The 21699-nt window shown below is 38.9% G+C and overlaps 1 protein-coding gene across 6 annotated transcripts in view; it reads right to left on the bottom strand.

The window, feature by feature from the left end:
• Positions 1-21699, bottom strand: part of ZNF385D (zinc finger protein 385D) — a 382863-nt gene that overhangs the window by 128888 nt on the left and 232276 nt on the right. For 4 of the 6 annotated variants that reach the window (XM_075586934.1, XM_075586935.1, XM_075586933.1 and 1 more), the window contains one exon: positions 4785-4947. In XM_075586934.1, coding sequence (XP_075443049.1) covers positions 4785-4947 — 163 coding nt within the window. Of the gene's footprint in view, positions 1-4784; positions 4948-6747; positions 6972-21699 lie in introns of all 6 variants that reach the window. The other 2 variants (XM_075586937.1, XM_075586938.1) reach the window with 1 other exon arrangement.

Here is a 21699-nt window from a genome sequence, read left to right on the forward strand (position 1 = left end):
CCCAGAGGTAATATATACCTCTCAAACACATCCCATTGGTCAACCAATTTGGAGATAATTAATCAATCACCTGGGTAGTGTAGCAGTCAGGATGACTGGCGAAATGTGGGATTAGGTAAAACAACAACTTTATTAACAATGAAACTTAAAATACAACCTCACATATAAAAAACAGTTTAAAAAATCTGTAATAAAAGAAACACATAATTAGCATATTTAAAAACTAGCAAACAATAACAGCACAGATAGAGGAAGGGAGGAGATGTCACGTACTTTAATTAATCTGGACTACAATATTCAGTAAAGTGCCCAGATGTCAACATCCTCATTTAACCCTTTTGGGGACATTGTATCTAATTTAAGTATCCAATACGTTTCTCTAGAAGATAGGGTTTTAACCCTATCTCCACCCCTCCTATTTCCAGGAATTTGTTGGATCCCCTTAAAGGTCAAACTTGAGGGATCTTTATTATGGTGGGTCAGGAAATGCGTAGACACACTATGCTTATCAAAGCCATTTTTAATATTTCTGACATGTTCTTGTACTCGAACTTTGAGACTACGTTTGGTCCTGCCAACATATTGGTATACGCATGCACATTCCAATAGGTATACAGTGTATGTAGATGTACATAAAATAAAGTCATCAATGGGAAAGATCTCGTTACTAATTTTAGAAACAAACTTGCTCCTATCCGGGTGTAAAAATTTGCAAATTGAGCACTTGCCACAAATATGGTTTCCTTTAGGCTTAGAACCCAACCACCCTCTTTGACATAATGTATCCGGGGTTTGGTATATGTCACTTGGTGCTAACAGATTTATTACGTTTTTTGCCCTTCTATAAATAAATTGTGGTCTCGTGCTCAAATGTGGCCCCAGAATTGGATCATTGCACAAGATGACCCAATGTTTTGTAAAGGTTTTTTCTATATCTTTATGCACAGAATTAAAATCAGTAATAAAATCCACATTCAAAGTGTCATTATTTACAGTCTGCGTTTTATTTTTCCTATTTCTAGATCCACTTTGGATTAACATGTCTCTACGATCCATACTGCGTACCCTCTCAATTTCTTTCTTGAGCAGTTCTCTGGGATAACCTCTCTCTAAACCTATGAAGCAATTTGTTAGCCTGATCATTAAATACCTCTATATTACTGCAGTTACGTCTGAGTCTGACGAATTGTCCTCCTGGTATGTTATTTTTCCATGAATTTTTATGATTACTATTCGCCATAAGCAGATTGTTAGTATCCATCTCCTTAAAGAAGGTCTCTGTCTCTACGGTTCCATCCGCAAGGGCTGTAAGTCTAAGGTCAAGGAAGTCTACCTGAGCAGCATTAACCTTATGTGTAAAAACAAGATTGTAATCGTTTACATTAAGATAAGCTACAAATGCATTAGCTGACTCATGGTCGCCATCCCAAACACACAGGATGTCGTCTATGTAACGTCTCCATACTACGACATTCCTGTGGAAGGGTTTTTCTGGCGTGATAACCTGTGACTCCCATTCTCCCACGTACAGGTTTGCGAAACTGGGGGAAAATCTTGTCCCCATTGCAGTTCCGCAAACCTGTAGGTAGAAGCTGGATAAAAACAAAAAATAATTATGTTTCAATATAAACCCTATTGACTGAAGGATGAATTCCCTATTAAGTGGATGCAATTGGAGGTCTGATTCCAAAAAGGAACTCACGGCATTCATTCCCTTTTGATGGGGTATGTGCGTATAGAGGGCTTTGATATCACAAGTAATCCATAAATAGGAGCTTTTCCATTTGAACCCATTGAATAAATGTAAAACTGCAGTTGAATCTTTCAGGTAGGATGTTAATCTGCTCACTTATGGCTGGAGGAAAAAATCCACATACTGGCTCAGGTTGGCTGTCATAGATTGTATACCCGATACTATGGGGTGCCCAGGTGGATCTACTAGGGCCTTATGCATCTTAGGCAGATGATAGAATATAGGGATCCTAGGAAATTCAGTAAATAGGAAGGCAAACTCAGTTGTGGTAATAATGGACAAAGACACTGCATTGTCTAACAATACCTTAAGCTCTTTCAAATATTCAGTAGTGGGATCCTTGGACAATTTTGCATAAAAAGATATATCATTCATGAGTCTTAGTGCTTCTTTCTCATAGTCACATCTAGTTTGTACTACTACGCCCCCACCTTTATCTGCCTGTCTGATAATAAGGCTTTTATTTCTTTTCCATAGAGGCGGTGATCGAGTGCCGGGGTGTTCCTAGGAAGGAAAACATCACAGCTGCTGCCCTAGACGCTGGCCAAAAGGAAGCAAGCTCCTGACTCCTGTACCAACAGCTGCCGAGTGGTAACTTGTGTGTTGTACACACTCAATGCTTATGTCCTAGCACCTTGATGTACGCAGAATATTTATCCCTCATTTTAATATACACTTGTAATTTTCATACTTCACTATTTGCGTTGTGTGCTGTTTTTCTGTCTCAGAATATGCCAGTGTCTGCTTAGTATGGTATTGATTTCAGACCACTGATTATTATAAGTTCCCACAAAACTAATCTATTTTGAGTCCTGAGAGTTGGTTGAATTGTTACTTAATAGAGTGTTTCTATCAGTAAATTTGGCTCTTTGATATGCTTTAGAAATCGATCTATGGCTGTAGCCACACTCTGTAAACCTCTCTCTCATCTTACTTGCTTCTGTCTCAAAAGCAGTCAGTGTCGAACAGTTTCTGCGGGTTCTCAGAAACTGACCAATGGGAATACCTTCCTTTAATCGTCTTGGATGGTGACTCTCAAAACGTAAAAGGCTATTGGTAGCAGGCGTTTCGCGATGTATAGTCGTTTCGACTTTATCATCAGTTCCCCTCATGATTTTAAGGTCTAAGAATGTTATTTCATGTGAGCTGATCTCATAGGTGAGATGTAGATTAAAGTGATTGGTATTGAGGATTTTGATGAATTCAATAAACAACGCCTGTGTCCCCTGCCACAGGATCAGGACGTCGTCTATGTAGCGGACCCATAAAGAGATGTGAGAAGTGAATATCTCATTCACTACCTGAAAGACCACCTCTGCCTCCCACCAGCCAAGATAGAGATTAGCATAGGTGGGGGCGCAGGTGGTCCCCATCGCCGTACCTCTTAGTTGATTATATATGGTACCATTAAAGGTGACGTAATTGTGGGTCAAGATGAACCTCAATAGGTCCAATACCAATCGATTGTGTGTTGTATATTCGCAGCTCCTGCTACCATTGCTGGTAATTATTTTGTTATTGGAGGAACAATATCAGTCATTTAATTATATATATATTTATATGACTCAGTCTGCATATCACCTGTTTATTTTAAACAGTTTTTTAACTCACATTATTAGTGCTGCACCCAAGGGTTAGTAGCTATTCATTTTGACTTATTTAAGTCTGATCATTTAGTTGGAGTATTGGTACTCACTATCTAGTTACACCTTGGTTTGCAGTTTTTGTTAATTATGTACACGTTGTTTGTCTTGTTGTATGTGTTTTGATCACCATAGTGACTTATTCACTTTGTTATATTTTACTTTAATATCATTAAAATGTATCTTAATTAAATAATCATATCATCCGCAACATATCGAGTGCTCGCAATGGGGTTTGCTTTCTTTAGTTTTCATTCATTAAAATTCAAAAGGATCCATTGTGGAAATTACTATGGCACATTTCCCTGATATAGCTACAGTATACTTTAACTAATGCTTTATAGAGGGACATTTGTACAGACTACAATTTGAATATGGAGCACAGTTTTGGGCAACACTTCATAAAAAAGACATTATGGAACTAGAAAAAGTGCAGAGAAGAGCGAGGAAATCAATAAAAGGGATGGAAAAGCTGAACTATTAGGAGAGGATAGCTCATTTAGATGTGTTTACATTACAAAAGAGGCAAGTAAAAAGGGATATGATAACTATATACAAATATAATCCAGGACAATACAAGGAGAATTCAAAATAACTATTCATCCCAAGGGCAGTACAAATGACACAACGGCATCTCTTAAGATTGGAGGAAAGGAGATTTCACCAGCAACTAAGGAAGGGTTCTTTACCGTAAGGGCAGTTAAAGGTGGAATTCATTACCCATGGAGACTGATGGCACAAAAGATTTCTTCCAAAAAAGAGTGGAAATCTTTATAGAAAGGAAAGGTATATAGGTATACCAAGTAAGTAAACATGGTAGGGATGTTTATCCAGGGAGAAATCTGATTGTCATTATTTGGAGTCGGGAAGAAATTTAATTTTCCCCTTATTAGGCATCATTGTATGATGTTTCACTGTGGGTTTTTTTTGTTTGTCTTCCTCTGGATCAATATACTGTAAATACAAATATAGGATAAGTATCTGTCTTCTAAATTTAGCATAGGTTTCACTTGATGGACGCATGTCTTTTTTTCAACCTCATCTACTATGTAACTATTTTAAAATCCCTCAAGTAAGTCATGGAAAATGAAAACAAACTAGTTTAGCATTTTGCACAATACACTTTCTGTACATATCCATAGAGAAATGGAATTATAGCATTTGTGTATTCTAGACATCCTACAGAATTATGAGCTTCTTTTGAAGCGAAAGCAGCTGCATGGTAGTTAATTGTCTCAGTCTCAAAAGTGTATTGAAAAGAATGTGGAAATCAATACTGTAAGTAATGCTGAATCAAAAATGAATCAATGTGGTAAGCATAGCCAGACAGATACTTGAACAAGCAAACAAACAAAAATAAACAAACAAACAAAAGATTGTCGCTTAACCTGTGTTTTCAGAGCTGGTATTGATAGTATTGGGAGGGATGGAAGTGAAGATAGACTTTGCATTGTTCTTAGTAGCAACAGATTTCTGCTTATTTTTCATGGCTTCCAGTGCTTTGAGCTTCTTGGCATGTTTTGTGCCTTTGTAGTGGGATGTAGCCTGGCTCTACAAAAGGAGAACAAGATAAAACAATCAGGCTCATTTCTGAACTTTAATTTTCCATATAAATACAAATGCAGACACAATTTTACTAAAATATACCATTCGTTATTTTTAGGGGATACTAAACCCTAATATTATGAATTATACCATCTATTATATAGAGGCATTTCCTAGGCCTGTTGGTTCATTGAAAATGTGAAGTTGTTAGATTTAGCACAAAGGATGCAAAATAGTTTTTTGAGCCAATATAAACAAAAAGACAATGGAAATAAGTTGTTGACTGCAAGCAAACAAATAACCCCTAGATTTCTAGTAATTGATTTATATAGATACTGACTCAATGCTGAATAGGTTTTTTTTGTATCCTTTACAGAAAGTAGCTTGTGCAGTAGATTACATAAAGATGTGTGCTGTATGTGTTAGAAAATGCCTTGGGTAATGCCAGATGTTTTTCTCTGAGTATTGCCCACTTGAAGTGCTGCTGAACACAGTTCCCCCAGCAGACTTCACACGTCTAATGCTTTACACTATTGTCCCTTGTACATCTTCCCATTTACTTAAAAAGGAATAGTAAAAAAAAACAACACATAGCTGTTTGATTAGCCATGTGGGATCACTTCTTTTTAATATTAAATCCCAGCCATTTTCTAAGGTTATCAAAAAGTCTGGCATAGGAGCGCTACATGGAAAATGACATTCTTAATTAAATGGCTTAGATGTGCGTTTGTTTTTTACACATTCTAAAAAAAAGGCTAATAAAAAAAACAAATATTAAGTACATTCAAACATGATATGCTTTATTGCTCTTGAAGATGTGATCTTTTGAAAGATAGATTCAAGTTCAGATAAAAATGTAAGGAGCTTTATAAAATACTTGATTTCAGTATTCATTATCCTATTTATTTTAACTTGTGATTGTTGCAAGATCTAGAAATGTATAAAACAAAATGATGTTTTCTCGTTTTGACGGCTTTAGTTTTAGACTAGGAAACAGGATCTGAACAGATTCCGATAGCAACAGTATTTTGACTGTTGGTGTCACTAGTAATGTTAGATCTGAAATCAAATCATAGACATCCCAGTACAATGCCTGTAACTCAAACCAATTGTGAAGAAAAGTGAACAGTGCTTATTGTATGATTTAGTTTAGTATGGAAGGTGAAAGAATATACTAACTCAAGATATTAATTTCAAACCACAAAATATATGCTTAGGATAGTCTACATGTTTATATAGGGTGTATTTATGGACTTTATTCACCCTTACATCTCAACCTGTATTAACATCTCAGATGTTTTAGAAATATTTTTTATTACTAGATACAGAGTGTCTCAATTCCCTGATATCGCCTCTTGGATATCATATTGAGAACTATAGTAATACATAAAATTGTAGCGATGTGGAAATATTGCATCAGACAACAGCCTAATATAATGGGGCAATAAGGCTCCTTCTCTCTGAATGGTGTTTTTCAGGGAGAAAGAGCCTGGTGTAATAAAACCACATTGCTACAGATTTTTTACATGCAAGTTTTTTTTTTTTTTACATTTTATCTTTAGTGTCCAGGTTCCCACATTCAATTTTTGAAATAGTATCATTCAGGTTGTCAAGTAACAAATCAAAATGTGTACATAAGATGCTAAAAATTATGAGCTGAGGCAAAGTAGAAACTTAAGCAGCACCCACACCCCTCCCCTACTTTTTGTATATTTAGTTGGTCACATAATTCAAACCGAGAAGCCCTCCGGAGCTAAACCTCACTATTTTTAGCTCTGTAAACAACCCGGTTCTCAAGACACTTACCATTTTAGTTGCCGGTGTTCTTCCTAAATATTCAAAGATGGCCACCGATGACATTGTGGCTTCCTATTGGCCTGCTGGACCAAAGCTGACTTGGTGGCCATTTTGATTTCCAGAACCGGAGGGAAAACACCAGCAACTAAAACGGTAAATATCTCATGAACCAGGGAGGGGCCCAGAGCTTAGAATAGTGCGGTTCAGCTTTGGAGGACCACCCAGTCCGAATTCTGTGAAAAAATCAATATGAAAACAAACAAGTAGAAGGGATTGCTGCTGCAAAGTTCTATAAAAAATATATCATTGCAAAAACACTGTATTGTTAATTAAAGTTCCTGTAAATAAACATAAATTAGCATTCATGCATATTTTACACATAAACAGCAAAATGTACTGTAACATCAAACGATATACTGTAAAGTCAAAATATTAGCAGTAACCAGATAATGTAATTACTTTTAAATATAATAAAAATGTGTCATAGACAAATCCCTTTCTGAGACATTGCATATTTTCAGCTTTTGTATAATGTCTTTTTACATATCACACTTTTTTTTTTTTTTTTTTTTTTTTTTTTTACAAATAGTGAATTTTAGATAAGAAATGTCAGATGACTTCTTTTACATTATGGATAAATGCTCATTCCAATATCTTTGTAGTTTTAGTATATTATTGTGTGCAACCTTAAATGCCTGATTTTTGAGAGGAGGTATATGGCAGTAACGAATTAGAGCACAACATGAATTTAGCTGAATAGTAAATGAACTCATCATTAATCATGTCCTACACAAACCATATACCGAGTGAATGTGTATTCATTATTTCCAAACTGTAATCAAAATGTGATCTATCAGTCTTTTGGGTAAATGAATGTAAATTGTTTTAAGCTAGCATAAGCAGCAAGTTGATTACCCTTTTCGGCTGTGATGCAAAGTGATAGTTGAATAATGATCTGTACAATTATGTTCTGTCCTATTGTCTATGTGATTTGTGATTTAAATACTACACTTTGTAACCAATAATTTGTCATATATTCAAACATAATTTACATAGTATTCCATAATGTATCAAAGTAGAAGATGTACACCACCCTTTTTAAAAAACTGATCTAATCTCATACCAAAGTAGAACACACAGACAAAGGCACGTATGTATGTATGTATGTACAGGCATACCCCGCATTAACGTACGCAATGGGACCGGAGCATGTATGTAAAGTGAAAATGTACTTAAAGTGAAGCACTACCTTTTTCCCACTTATCGATGCATGTACTGTACTGCAATCGCCATATACGTGCATAACTGATGTAGCTAACGCATTTGTAACAGGCTCTATAGTCTCCCCGCGTGCGCACAGCTTCGGTACAGGTAGGGAGCCGGTATTGCTGTTCGGGACGTGCTGACAGGCGCATGCGCGAGCTGCTGCTTGCCTACGGGCGATATGTACTTACTCGCGAGTGTACTTAAAGTGAGTGTCCTTAAACCGGGGTATGCCTGTATGTAAAACCAGCACACCAACCACTGCTCACTCTAATGGAAAACACCACAAATTTACAACTTGCAAACAACTACCCAAATTTCTTCTCATACTATTACTCTCTCTAGCAGGTGATATTGAAACTAACCCAGGTCCTCCCATTTCAGCTCTGTCCCATGCCCCTGAGAATTCCACCTTTAAATTCCAAAAAGGGCTATCTGTTGCCCATATAAACATCCGGAGCCTGCTGCCCAAACTAGACGAACTAAGGGCATGGTGCCTTATGCATAAACCCAAAGCCATCGTTCTTACAGAAACATGGCTATCCTCTAAAACCCCTGATGCAAATATCGCCATTCAGGGATACTCCATTTTTAGGAGAGATAGGTCAAAGAGAGGAGGAGGGGTGTTATTTTATATTGCAGACACCTTACAATTTACACTGTTAAATTGCCCACCAAGTCCACCCTCTTTTGAAACTCTAGTTGGCAAAATCTGCCTCCCCTTTTCTAAGCCCATCTTGCTTGCTGGCATCTACCGCCCCCCTAAAGCCCTTCTACAATCCTTGACTGATATCACCCAATTTCTTGCCTCCATTTCCTCTCTGAATGAGAAGAGTGAGCTGCTAGTTCTTGGGGATTTCAACTTCAATTGGCTTGACCCTAAAAACCACAAAATCCAGATACAACTCAAGTCACTTAACCTATCGCAACTCATTTCCCAACCCACACGAATAAACCTGAAGTCGCATAACCATTCCTTGCTAGACTGGATTCTCTCCCCAAACCCCAGCAGAATCCAATCCTCTGGCATCCTTCCTGACATTTTCAGTGACCATGCAATAGTGTACTGTGTAAGGAAAATTAAACCGCCCCATTCAAGCCCCAAAGTTCTCCTCACTAGAACATTTAAAAACTTTAACCCACAACAGTTTCTGGATGACCTTACCAACTGCCCATGGCACAGAATCGATTTAATTCCCGACCCTGATTCTGCGCTCGACTATTTCCAATCCGAGTTCTTAAAACTCTGCGATACCCATGCTCCACTACGCAAAATAAGGGTACGGGGGGCCCACCTTCCATGGGTTACACCTGACCTTATAGCACTCTACCAGTTCAGGGATGCCTTGTGGAAAAGCTACAAAGTAACTGGCACTACCAAGGATCTCAATCACTACAGATGCCTGCGGAACGTGTGCACAAGGCAAACAAGGCATGCAAAAGCACAATATTACTCTGACAATCTCCTCCAGCATACATCAAACCCAGCTAATTTCTGGAAGGTTATCAACAATATATTCCAGCCTCCTAACCATCAACAACCAAGTAATATCACTAAGGGGGATATTACTCTGACAAACCCCACTGACATTGCAAATGCATTCAATGATTACTTTGTGGGGTGTGCCACTAACTTATTAGCGAAACGCAGCACAAACCCCAAACCTGAATCTCATCCTGGGAGTACCCCTATAGTCCCACCCCCTCCCAACACTGCCCACAATTTTCAATTTAGCCCAGTATCTGAAGAGGAGATTACACAAGCGCTCCTCAAACTAAAACTAAGCAGCCAATGTGGACCCGACTTACTACAATCTAGGTTCCTACGACTTGGTGCCCCAGCCATTGCCAAACCAATTGCGTCCATAGTCAACTCTATCCTGTCTGCAGGCCATATCCCTAAGACCTGGAAAACTGCCAGAGTTGTCCCAATCTTCAAAAGTGGGGACAAAAACACTGTCTCAAACTACAGGCCAATCTCACTTCTCCCAATTCTATCCAAAGTTATGGAAAAATGTGTCCACTCCCAATTAAGCGAGTTCTACACCAAGACAAATTTCCCTAGCCAATTCCAGTCTGGGTTTCGTCCCAAACACTCCACCGTAACTACCCTGCTAAAAGTTTGCAATGAAATCCAGTGTGGAATGGAACGGGGACAACTCACTGGTGCAGTATTCCTAGATTTTGCAAAGGCTTTTGACACAGTTGATCATGCTATCCTGCTTAACAAACTCCAGAGCTCTGGAATAGGGAAACATGCTTTAAACTGGTTTCAGTCCTACCTATCAGGAAGATCCCAACATGTGTCCATCTCAGGCTCTAACTCCAACCCCCTGGATATCACCTGTGGTGTCCCGCAAGGCTCTGTTCTGGGGCCCCTACTCTTCTCAGTGTTCATTAATGATCTTCCCACAGCTTGTAAGGAAGCCTCAATACACATGTATGCAGATGACACAATCCTGTATGCACACAGCCATAGCCTCTCTGACCTTCAACACATACTTCAGTCTGACTTTTTGAGACTCGAAAACTGGATTTCCCAAAACAAACTGTTTTTAAACACTGACAAGACTGTAACAATGGTATTTGGGACCAAGACTAAATTTGTAAAGCTTCCAGTGACTGAGCTCCTGATTAGAACCAACGCTAAAACCACCCTAACACCTGTCACTAGTTTTAAATACCTGGGCTTATGGTTTGACTCCCACTTAACATTCGGGATGCACATTGATACCCTGACAACCAAGACCTATGCCAAACTAGGGGTACTTTACAGGAACAAATCCTCCCTAAGTCTCCTGGTCAGAAAGCGTATTGCACAGCAGATGCTAATGCCAATTATTGACTATGGAGACATAGTATATGGCTCGGCTCCTCAAACCCACCTTAGCAAACTTGACACCCTCTACAATTCAATTTGTCGTTTTGTTCTCCAATGCAACTACAACACACATCACTGCGAAATGCTCAAAGAACTAGATTGGTCATCACTAGAGTCTAGGCGCAAAGTTCACATTTCCTGTCTCACCCTCAAATACTTTCTGGGCAAGCTACCCACCTATCTGAACAAGCTCCTCACCCCTACCACATGCAGTACCTATCACCTGAGATCAGACTCCAAAAGACTATTCATGGTCCCAAGACTCAACAAAGTATCCGGACGTTCCTCCTTCTCCTTCCGTGCACCCCAAAACTGGAACAACCTACCAGAGACTCTCATATCCACCACCAGCTTAAGTTCTTTCAAATCTAAGGCTGTCTCACACTTTAATCTGGTCTGTAACTGTTTCATACGCTCATAATATATATTTTCTTTAACTGTGCATGCAATGTCTTGTATATAAATGTATACCTTGTTCATTTATGTAACTGTATTTGTAACCATGTATTATTTGTTTTACTCTGTGCCCAGGACATACTTGAAAACGAGAGGTAACTCTCAATGTATTACTTCCTGGTAAAATATTTTATAAATAAATAAATAAATAAATGTATGTATGTACAGTATGTACGTATATACATATAAATATATATATACAGTATATATGTAGAGACTCCTTAACAGGCAGACCGAGAATCCTAGGACCACGTAGCAGGGACAATGGCACAATCACCAACATTTTGGTCTTACAAACAGGACCTTTATCAAGGTAGTACTACCTTGATAAAGGTCCTGTTTGTAGGACTGAAATGTCGGTGATTGTGCCAGTTTTTACAATATATTTCTTTGGATTTCTTCTTACTGAGTGTGCTGTCTCTTCCCTGCTACGTGGTCCTAGGATACCCGGTCTGCCTGGTAAGGTAAGGAGTCTCTACATATACACTCGATGGGACAAGCACCTGTTTTTCAGCTTGTGCCACCTGCCAAATAAATTTCTTGCAGTGCTACATTTTCCTCATTCATTTACACAGTGTACACTATATTTTTTCACTTTTCTGGGATGATCCTGCTTCTTCTGAACTTTGGAGGAGTGACGTTTGAATAGTAAGACTTTTGGAAACAAGTCCTCCCGAGAGGTTGTGAACAATTTTCACACCTAGAATCTATCACCTACAACTATATATTGTTTTCTATCCACTCTTATTAATTTATATGATCAGTGTGGGAGCGCCGTCCATTATTTTGGTGTGTGGTATATACATACATGACTTTGTCTGTTTTCTACTTACATGTATATGAGTGTGTGTATATATATATATATACATATATATATATATATATATATATATATATATATATATATAGTGCAGAATAAATGAGTTCTTCATTATTAGGTGATACCTTTTTTATTTGGACTAACAATTTATGTCAAAGGGCAAGCTTTCGAGAGTTTTCCTCTCTTCCTCAGGTCTTCCTTGTCCTATGACAAGCTTATCCTATGACATAAATTGTTAGTCCAAAAAATAAAAAAGGTATCACCTAATACTGAAGAACTCATTTATTCTGCACTATCGCAACTAGACTAACACGGCTATTTCCGTTATATATATATATATAACAGGGCTCGACAAATGTACTCGCCCGTGCAAATGCACTTGTGCATTTTGGCCGCTGCTGAGTACTTACCTGCAGCAGGGTTCAGTGGCGTGGTGCAGTGATCTCCGTCTTCTCCCCTGCAAATTTTCCCCCTGCATGTCCTGAAAAAATTACGCCACGTTGCCATGGCAATGGGACACTACGTGATGCTGTGACGTCGTGTGGCTTTAGGTAGCATGGTGGCGCAACGTCACGGCATCCCATTGCCATGGCAACATGGCGCTAATTGACACCGCACTGCCATTTTTTCATCACCTGCAGGGGAAACATTACAATTTGCAGAGGACAAGACGAAGATCGCCGGACCCCGCCGAAGGTGAGAGTTGTTAGGGGGGGTGAGGGTGAGGGTTACTTTTGGGGGGGGCAAGTGGGTTTTGCCCTTGTTTATCGAGCCCTGTTTATATATAATATATATAGTACACACATACATATATATGCTTGGCAATATAACACTTGCATTCTCCTCCCCTGACCCAACCAATAATAACAGCAGACACTTGCTTTATTTTTTGGATGAAAAAGGCCACAGCTTTATTGAATGCATCAACCTTAAAATATTGAATTCCTTAACCAACCCCCCCCCCCCCTCCCAGCATAGCACTGGCCCGTGTCTCCTGCATAGCACAATTGCCAATCAGCATACTTCCTAACCAACTTCCTTATGTTTGTATACATACAGGTCTATCTTTATTTATATAGCTCCATTCATGTATATCGCTCCACATAGTAATACAGGTAAAATATTAATATCACATAATCAAAATAAGCGCTTCAGACATAAAAGTAACAATAGAAAAGGAGTCCCTGCCCAGAAGAGCTTACAATCTAAGTGGTTTCTGGGCTCCCAGCATGGCAGGTCAACCCTGCTGGCAGCTGTGGTAAAAACAGCCCAACCTTAATAACCAAACTAAATGTACAGTATATGTATATGTATAAATCTTTTTTTTTATCAAATTTAACACCGAATATATAGTAATACATCCAAGCCAAAACACAGATGGGAGGGGAGGCGGGCATCTTACACTTTGGAGGGGCCATGAGATAAGAGTCCCCCTCCCTTCACAACCTTCCTTAATCCTGCTTTCTAGCACTCGTCCACTAGGCAATTCTCCCCAAAATTAACACCTTCCTAGTCCTAAGGCCTGCCTAACTGCAACAAACTGTATAGGGAGAAAGGGTTATTTCCTTTTTGCTTTGGTATTACACAAAATACAACACCTGCCAGTAGAATTACATTGGCTACAATTTAATTTAAGAGTTTTTGTTTTCCTTCTAAAAAATATTTACATGCCTAATAAACAGGCACACTGTCACAGCACTGGCCAGATGACATCAGTAACATGATGGTTACGCATCATTTGTAAAAGGATATGTTGTGAAAAGGGCTGCACAATAACAAGCATTCACTCTGGCAGTTGGTTTGAGTCAATATATCATTGTCTGTTGCTTCAGTGGTTTAGTAGCTGTGGTGGTATTGGGGTACTCCAGACACAAAAGCAAATATATTGGCTTGTCTGAAGCAATTAGAGCAGGAGTTGCCATCTCAATTCCTCAAGGGCCACCAACAGGCCAGCTATTAGGGATATCCCTACTTCAGTACAGGTTATTTAATCAGTGGCTAAGTCCTCCTGACTGAACCACTGATAGCCCCCTGTGCTGAAGAAAAGATATCCTTCAAACCTGGCCTATTAGTGGTCCTCGAGGACTGGAGTTGGCCACTGCTGGATTAGACCAAGAGTGCATGACAGTAATCTAATTTATAATTATTCTAACACACATAACATGAAGTTTATTTCCCCATAATTCAGATGCAGCGGCCGTTTTTCGAACAAATCACAGCGCCGTTTTCGTGTGCGCTGCTGTACTCCACGCGGCATTAACGCGGCCAATCGCCCTAGGCACACGTGTTTATCGCGGTTGCTTAGTTTGAATTTCATGGATTCTGTTTCTTTGGGTGCAATGAAATGAATGAATTGTAATGTGTACAGTACTGTGCTACTGTGTCAATTTCAGGTGTTTAAACACCAGAACAGTAAAATGCCATTTTCTGCACTCTTAAGGCGGTACAGCTGGAAGAAATCCCGTGCCATGACATGGGTATTCCGAGGTATACAACGCATGAAGTGTTCGAATAACAGCCGCTGCAGTGAAAGCATTGTATGCTGGGGATAATGGTGAAAGGCAGGGTTGCAGTCCTATGGAACGAAATCAGGGGAGCGTCAGTACCTGGAAAAATATATAAAAACTACCATAGTGTATACTGCTTACAAACAAAATACATAAAACGGTAGGGCTCCAAGGAGCAACAGAGTGCTGGATAAAGGATTATAGTCCATAAACAGCATATAGTTAGGGAGAAACGATATCCCAGAAGAGTGAAAGCATTGTATGCTGGGGATAATGGTGAAAGGCAGGGTTGCAGTCCTGCCTAAGACATGTGAATGTGCTCACAAGTGATCTTTTTATTTGCTATAAGCAATACGGGGGAGGTTTCTTGTTGCCTTTTTCACCCACCATAACTTAAAACGTGATGGTAAACCCTATAGTCTTGAAAATGCAAAGCCTGCGGTACAACCAACTTCACACTGATGATACCCATTAAGGTTGAAACATATCTGTGAATGTTTTTTCTGGCTTTGCATCTGATTCCCATGCTGTGTTTTTAAAGCTGTGTTAACAGCGAGCATTAGCTTATATGGGCTCCATGTAACAATGTTTTTTCAGACAAAAGGTGACACATTGTGTGCTCATTTGCATGTCATTTCCCAGAATCCCTTGCAGCAGTGGAAGAACTGTATGCTGGGGATAATGGTGAAAGATCGGGTTTCAGACCTGCCTAAGACATGTGAATGTGCTCACAAGTGATCTTTTTATTTGCTCTCTCTCTATATATATATACTGTATATATATTCAAATTAAAACAAATTTGATCTGAATGTCACTCTGAATAACACAGTAATCTACTGCATACACTGCTTTGTTCTATTATTTCTGCTTTTAGATGGAAAATCTGAGTAGTATGGTTTATTTTAGCACTACATGGAATGGGAACAAAAACATTATTAAAACTGAGGTCACGGCGGCAAGCAGCATGCAGGCACCAATAAATCAAGGTATCATCAAGATCTGTTCTTGGATCTGCTTAGAACCTTATATGGGATTTAAACAGAATTTCTTTATTAGGCAATGATAAGTATGGAGATGTAGTAGCTGAATTACACTTTATGCCAACTACAAATACAAGAAAATGTTTCTAAGTAAAAATGATGTACTAAATAGAAACTTCTCTTTAATAGTCTATATTATTAACACATTTAAAAATTGAATGATTGCATGTGTGAGTTTGGGCAAGCAGGTCACAGATTAGTGTCAACATAAATACAGTATTGAACATGTGAACATACTATAAATAGATAATGGTGTTAAAAGGAGCAATAAGGGACCTCATGGGAGCCAAAGAAGAGAACATTAGTTTGAAACATGTAGGCTTTTTTTTAAATAAATATTATTGATTGCATTTTTTTTACTAGAAGTGGATTTTTCCATATTTTAGTTTTTTGGTGATATACTCAAGGATAAAAGGGTTAAGGTGCCTGACAGATGTGGAAGTACTCAGTAACAGATATACACTTTGAAGAAAGAGAAGGGGAGCACAGGGATAAACATAGTGTATTAAAGTTTACTAATAAAAACATATAAAACCCTTGAACAGTAATGCCCTTTCAGAAAAAAAACATCTTTTGAGCAATATCCCGGGATTCCGGTGCTTGTGAAAGCGCGGTGTTTGTCCTGCACATCTATCTGCAGGCATTGGAGCAGCTGGGAGTTCTGTTTTGAATTTTCCACATGGGGAAAAAAAGATGGTCGTCATATACTATGTCCACACTCTGTGTCTCGCTCAGCGGAGGAGATGCCCACAATGGGGACAATAAAGACTCCCAAATTCCTTGAGAGAGTAATCCTTGTGTCACGCTTAGGTAGCCAGCTGCACAGACTGCATAGATCTGCAGCTTCTGTGACTGCTGCGTCACTACGAGTGTAGTCCTGGAAAGTTTTAGATACTGTAAGGCTCTAGGGATCAGAGATAGGATATCCCACAATACCCTATGTGTTTCGTGGAACCAGCCAACTTCATCTGGGGTGTGCTTAAAAGACACTATTTGGAATGCATGCACAACGTGAATACTATGTCTGGAATGGACAAGCTACAGCACTTGGTGATGCCATTCACAGAAGCCAGAGAGAGGGACCACATGGAGTAAGGTGTTATCACGCCGTAGGCCCAGACTGAGAGAGAACCCCAATAATGATGAAAAAAGATGACTAACTGAGAAGTGCTGAACTTTTAACAGGAATGTATATCCCAAACTGGAAGGAACAAAAGAAGATTGGGAGCTGTATGGATTGCTGCTTTAAGATGAACTGTGAATCTATGAATTAGAGTATCTAGTCTAAACATGCCAGCTCACTCATATTGATGTTCCTTGGTCCTTATTCTATAAAGTGCGAGATCGCTGATCCATTTATCTTTTTACATAATTGCAAGATCTCAATGGGAATTTAAATTATAATGTTGACCTATTTTTTCATCACAATCCAAGTATTGGATGGACATCAATACCATCTGAATTAAACAATGAGGACCTCAAGTGACCTAAGAAACCCTTTTTTGAATCCCTATTCACCAAGGTATTACAGTATATGCTTTTCATTTTTTTTAACTTGGTATCTAATAATTATATTATGCAGAGTGGATATACTGTATTTGTCTTTTTGTCCTACCAAGATTGTCCAAATACCACTTTTTCTATATACAGATTATTAATTGCGTTGGGACAACACTGTCAATCAATGTAGAAGTAATAACAAATATTCAACATTTGGGTAAAAGTGATCATAACATGGTCTCATTTGAAATACATTATCAAAAATCATATTACTTGGGTTCAACAAAGACTAAGCTTTAGAAAGGCAGATTTTAATAAACTGAGGACTAATCTACAAGGAATACTGTACATTGGGATAATATTTTTACAGGGAAAAATGTAGAAGATAAATGGGCAGTCTTTAAAACTATTGAAAAAGCACACTTATCAGTGTATACCCTTGGGTAATAAATATAAAAGAGAGAAGTCTAAACCAAAGTGGCTAAATAAACCGGTAGGGGAGGAAATGGAAAATAGGAGGCAGGCATTTAAATACTTAAAGTCAGAAATGACAGAGGCAACATATCATAATTAGGAACATAACAAAAATTGCAAAAGGGCAAACAAATGAGCAAAAATAGATAATAAAAAAAGGATTGCATTAGAAAGTAAGATCAACCCTAAAAGGTTCTTTAAGTACCTTAATAACAAAAAAAATTAGAAAAGAAAATATAGGACCCTTTTAGTGTGAGATGGGCAGGCGGATTATTGTAGATAAGGAAAAAGCAGAGATATTAAACAAATTATTTGCCTCTGTATTTACCAGGGCAGAGTCAATTACAACTATATTAACGAACAATTCATTACCGGTAACTGAGGAAGAAGTTCCTAGGCGGCTTGATAAAATTAAAGTAAATAAGGCAACTGGCCCCGATGGCATATATTCAAGAGTTTTTAAGGAGTTAAGTTCAGTGACAGCCAAACCATTACATTTAATATTCAAGGACTCCATTTCCACAGGCTCCGTACCACAAGATTGGCGTAAAGCAGATGTGGTGCCTATATTTAAAAAGAGGGCTAGTTCACAAATGGAGAAATACAGACTTGTAAGCCTGACATCAATGGTGGGGAACCTACTTGAAGGTTTAATATGGGACAATATTCAGGAATACCTAATTCCCCAAGAGCTTCTCTACTCTGCCCAGAAGCACTGTGCTAAGGGTTAACATCTGCTTTTGCTTGTACTATGTGGAAAGTCAACCCCATCCGCTGGAATGTTAATGAGCCAGGAGGACAAATGGCTTTGAATCCACAGCTGCATTCAATCTGAACCCCTTCGTTCTAGATCTGCCTGGATTCAGGCTATTGAGCTTGAAAATCCAGAAGCCACAATAAAAACACAGAGGGACTAAATATAATAGGATTAGAATATATCCCTCCTTCAATCTTGGCAGGATTCAAGGTTCTCTCCCTTGGGGAGACCTTCTGGATTTTGAAGCTTAATAGCCTGAATCCAGCAGGTCTTAACAAGAATTTGTACACTAGTACTATTGTCTAATGTCCAGATTCTTCGTCGTGAGCCTCTCCATTTCATTCCCTCCTGGATGAGTTCTGACCTTTTTCTACTTGTGGTTTACAGTAAATGCATGTGTGTTAAACACACTGCATTTTAGGGTGTTTCATAAATGTAATAATGAAATATAGTCTCTCCATGTTACCATTTCTTTTTAAATATCATTACCCCTATTTCATAACAACATTATTGCACATGAGTATTAAACCATTATTCACATTTTTAAATGTATATTTCTACTTATTTCATGAATGCACAATTAATTAATTCTATGATAGTTTATGGCAGCGGTGCGCAAAGTGGGGGGCGTGACCCCAGGGGGGGCGGGAGATTGTGCTGGGGGGGCGCGGGCAGTTGCAGAGGCCCCGCACTCTTCCCCCAGGCATTTAAATTAAATGCCGGGGGATCGCGTGAGGCCCCTGCAACTGTTTACTTACCGGGATTCAGCCGTCTGTGTTGCGTCGCCATGGCAACGCGGCGTCAATAGACGCCGCGGCACCATGTGACTTGACGCTGCGTGGGCGTGTGACGTCATCTGACGCGAATGAAGGTAGGCAGGGGGGCGCGAGAGCCGGGGGCAGAGTGACAGGGGGGCGCAGCACAAAAAGTTTGCGCTCCCCTGGTTTATGGTATAGATTGAATGTTGAATATATTTTTTATTCATTCATATTATTCACTGGGTTATTTATGTAATTGCATAAGATAATGTTGGTTTAAATATATATATATACAGTATAGTTTGATAAGAAATATTTTGTCAAGGATTCCTATAATTTTTTTTAGAACGTACAAAACAAAATACTTGTTGAAAAATGTAACCAAAAATAAACACCAAAACAGATACAGTATCTTAATCCTTAAGGTCTGTTTTGGGTGGATGGGGTGCACTAAGAAGAATTCTGTATAATCTGTGTTGCTACAGATGTAGCTAGCCGTAACGATCGAGGCCTGGAAGGATTAATGCTGTGTGAGATCCCATTGAAAAGCATGAACACCCCTGGCTACATCTGTAGTTACTATATGCTCACTTAACATTTGATTATTACTTATAAATATATTAAAACCAGATGGACTAAACATTAGTGAATAGTCCTCTAATGACATATGAAAATACAGAGGGGTACACATAGTGGAGACATTCTGGGACCAAAAAAGTGCACAACATGTATCAAAGAATAAAATCCTATTGATTTCAATGGGATTTTTCTCTTTGATACATACTGTGCAGAGAGTGAGAGAGGAAAGGGGAGAGAGCGCAATAGAGGGAGAGGAGAGAGAAAGAAAGAGAAAGGGAGAAGGAAATATAAATACTTTTATTTGGTGTTCACTATTATCAGTCACTGGCCACGTGTTTCATGGGCTGGAAAGATGATAGTAAGTCCATGGGACAGGGGGACACTGCATAGGGTCCAGCATTTGCTAAAGCTGCCCCTGAGTCCTCTGTCAAATTATATGCTTAAAATCCTAAAAGGAAATTCCTTCCGGTAATAAAACTCTGACTTTCCCATGAATGCTTTCTTACAGTGGTGAGAAAGTTTGTGAATCCCCAAGGATTTTGACATATTTCAAACCTAAAAATGTATTAGATCTTATTCTGAGTCCTAATAATAGATAAAGATAACCTGATCAAACAAATTACACAAAACCATAATACTTTTGCAACATTTATTTATCTACAAATTATTCGATATTGAATATCCATGCATGAAAAAGTATGTGAACCTTCAGATTCAGTATAGTGGCACCCCCTTGACCAGCATTTTCTTCAAAAAAGTGTTTCCTGTGACTGCTGGTCAGACTCTCACAGTTTTGAGGAATTGTCGCCCATTCCTCCTTACGGAACTGCTTCAACTCTGTGACATTTGAGGGCTTCCTTGCATGGACAGTTCGTTTCAGGTCCTGCCACAAAATGTCGATGGGGTTTACATCCAAACTTTGACTTAGCCTTTCTAAAATATGGAATTTCTTCTTCTGCAGCCATTCTTTTGTACAGTAGATCTGCTTGTACCGTATATTTAAGATCATTGTCTTGCTGTATGACCCAATTTCGCTTCAGCTAACGGACAGATGGCCGGACATTATCCTCTAGAATCTTCTGATACAATGCAGAATTCACGGTTGTGTCAATAATGGCAAGCTGTTCAGGCCCTGAAGCATGCTTGACGGTTGGGATGAGGTTTTTCTGTTTGAATGCAGTGTTTGGATTTTGCCAAACATAACAACATCTCTCATTGCGGTCAAAAAGTTCTACCTTTGACTCATGTGTCCAGAGAACATTGTTCGAGAAGTCTTGTGGATCTACTGTACAGTATGTGCTCTTTGGCAAACTTCAGATAGGCAGCAATGTTATTTTTAGACAGCAGTGGTTTCCTTCTGGCTCTCCTTCCATGAACACCATTCTTGTTCAGTCTTTTGCAGATTGCTGAGTCATAAACAGTCACATCAGCCAAGGTGAGAGTGGCCTGCAGATCCTTGGATGTTACTCTGGGTTCTTTGTGACTTCCTGGATGATTTGCCAGTTTGTTCTTGGAGACATTTTGGTAGGGCGACCGCTCCTGGGTAGAGTGACTGTGCTCTTGAACTTTCTCCATTTGTCTGACAGTGGATTGGTGGAGGCCCATATCCTTAGAAATTGTTTTGTAACCCTTTCTAGATTGATGAGCACCAATAACTGGTTTTCTGATTCTTCAGAGATTTCTTTTGATCGTGGCATGACATTTTTCCACACATCTGTACGGTGAAGACCAAACTCACAAAGTTCCTGATCTTTATATACTGTAGGGTGGGGCCTCCCAAACTCACACCTGAAGATTTACCTAATTATTTAAACAGCCGATTCTAATTATCTCCTTTAATTTAGCTGCTTTCACTTACTTTTTCACATACTCTGACTCTTAATTACTCATTGTTTGTCTAATTCATACATCATTTTATTTCAAAGG

Source organism: Ascaphus truei, chromosome 2, assembly GCF_040206685.1.
Source record: "Ascaphus truei isolate aAscTru1 chromosome 2, aAscTru1.hap1, whole genome shotgun sequence".
In the NCBI taxonomy this organism is placed as follows: Eukaryota; Metazoa; Chordata; class Amphibia; order Anura; family Ascaphidae; genus Ascaphus; species Ascaphus truei.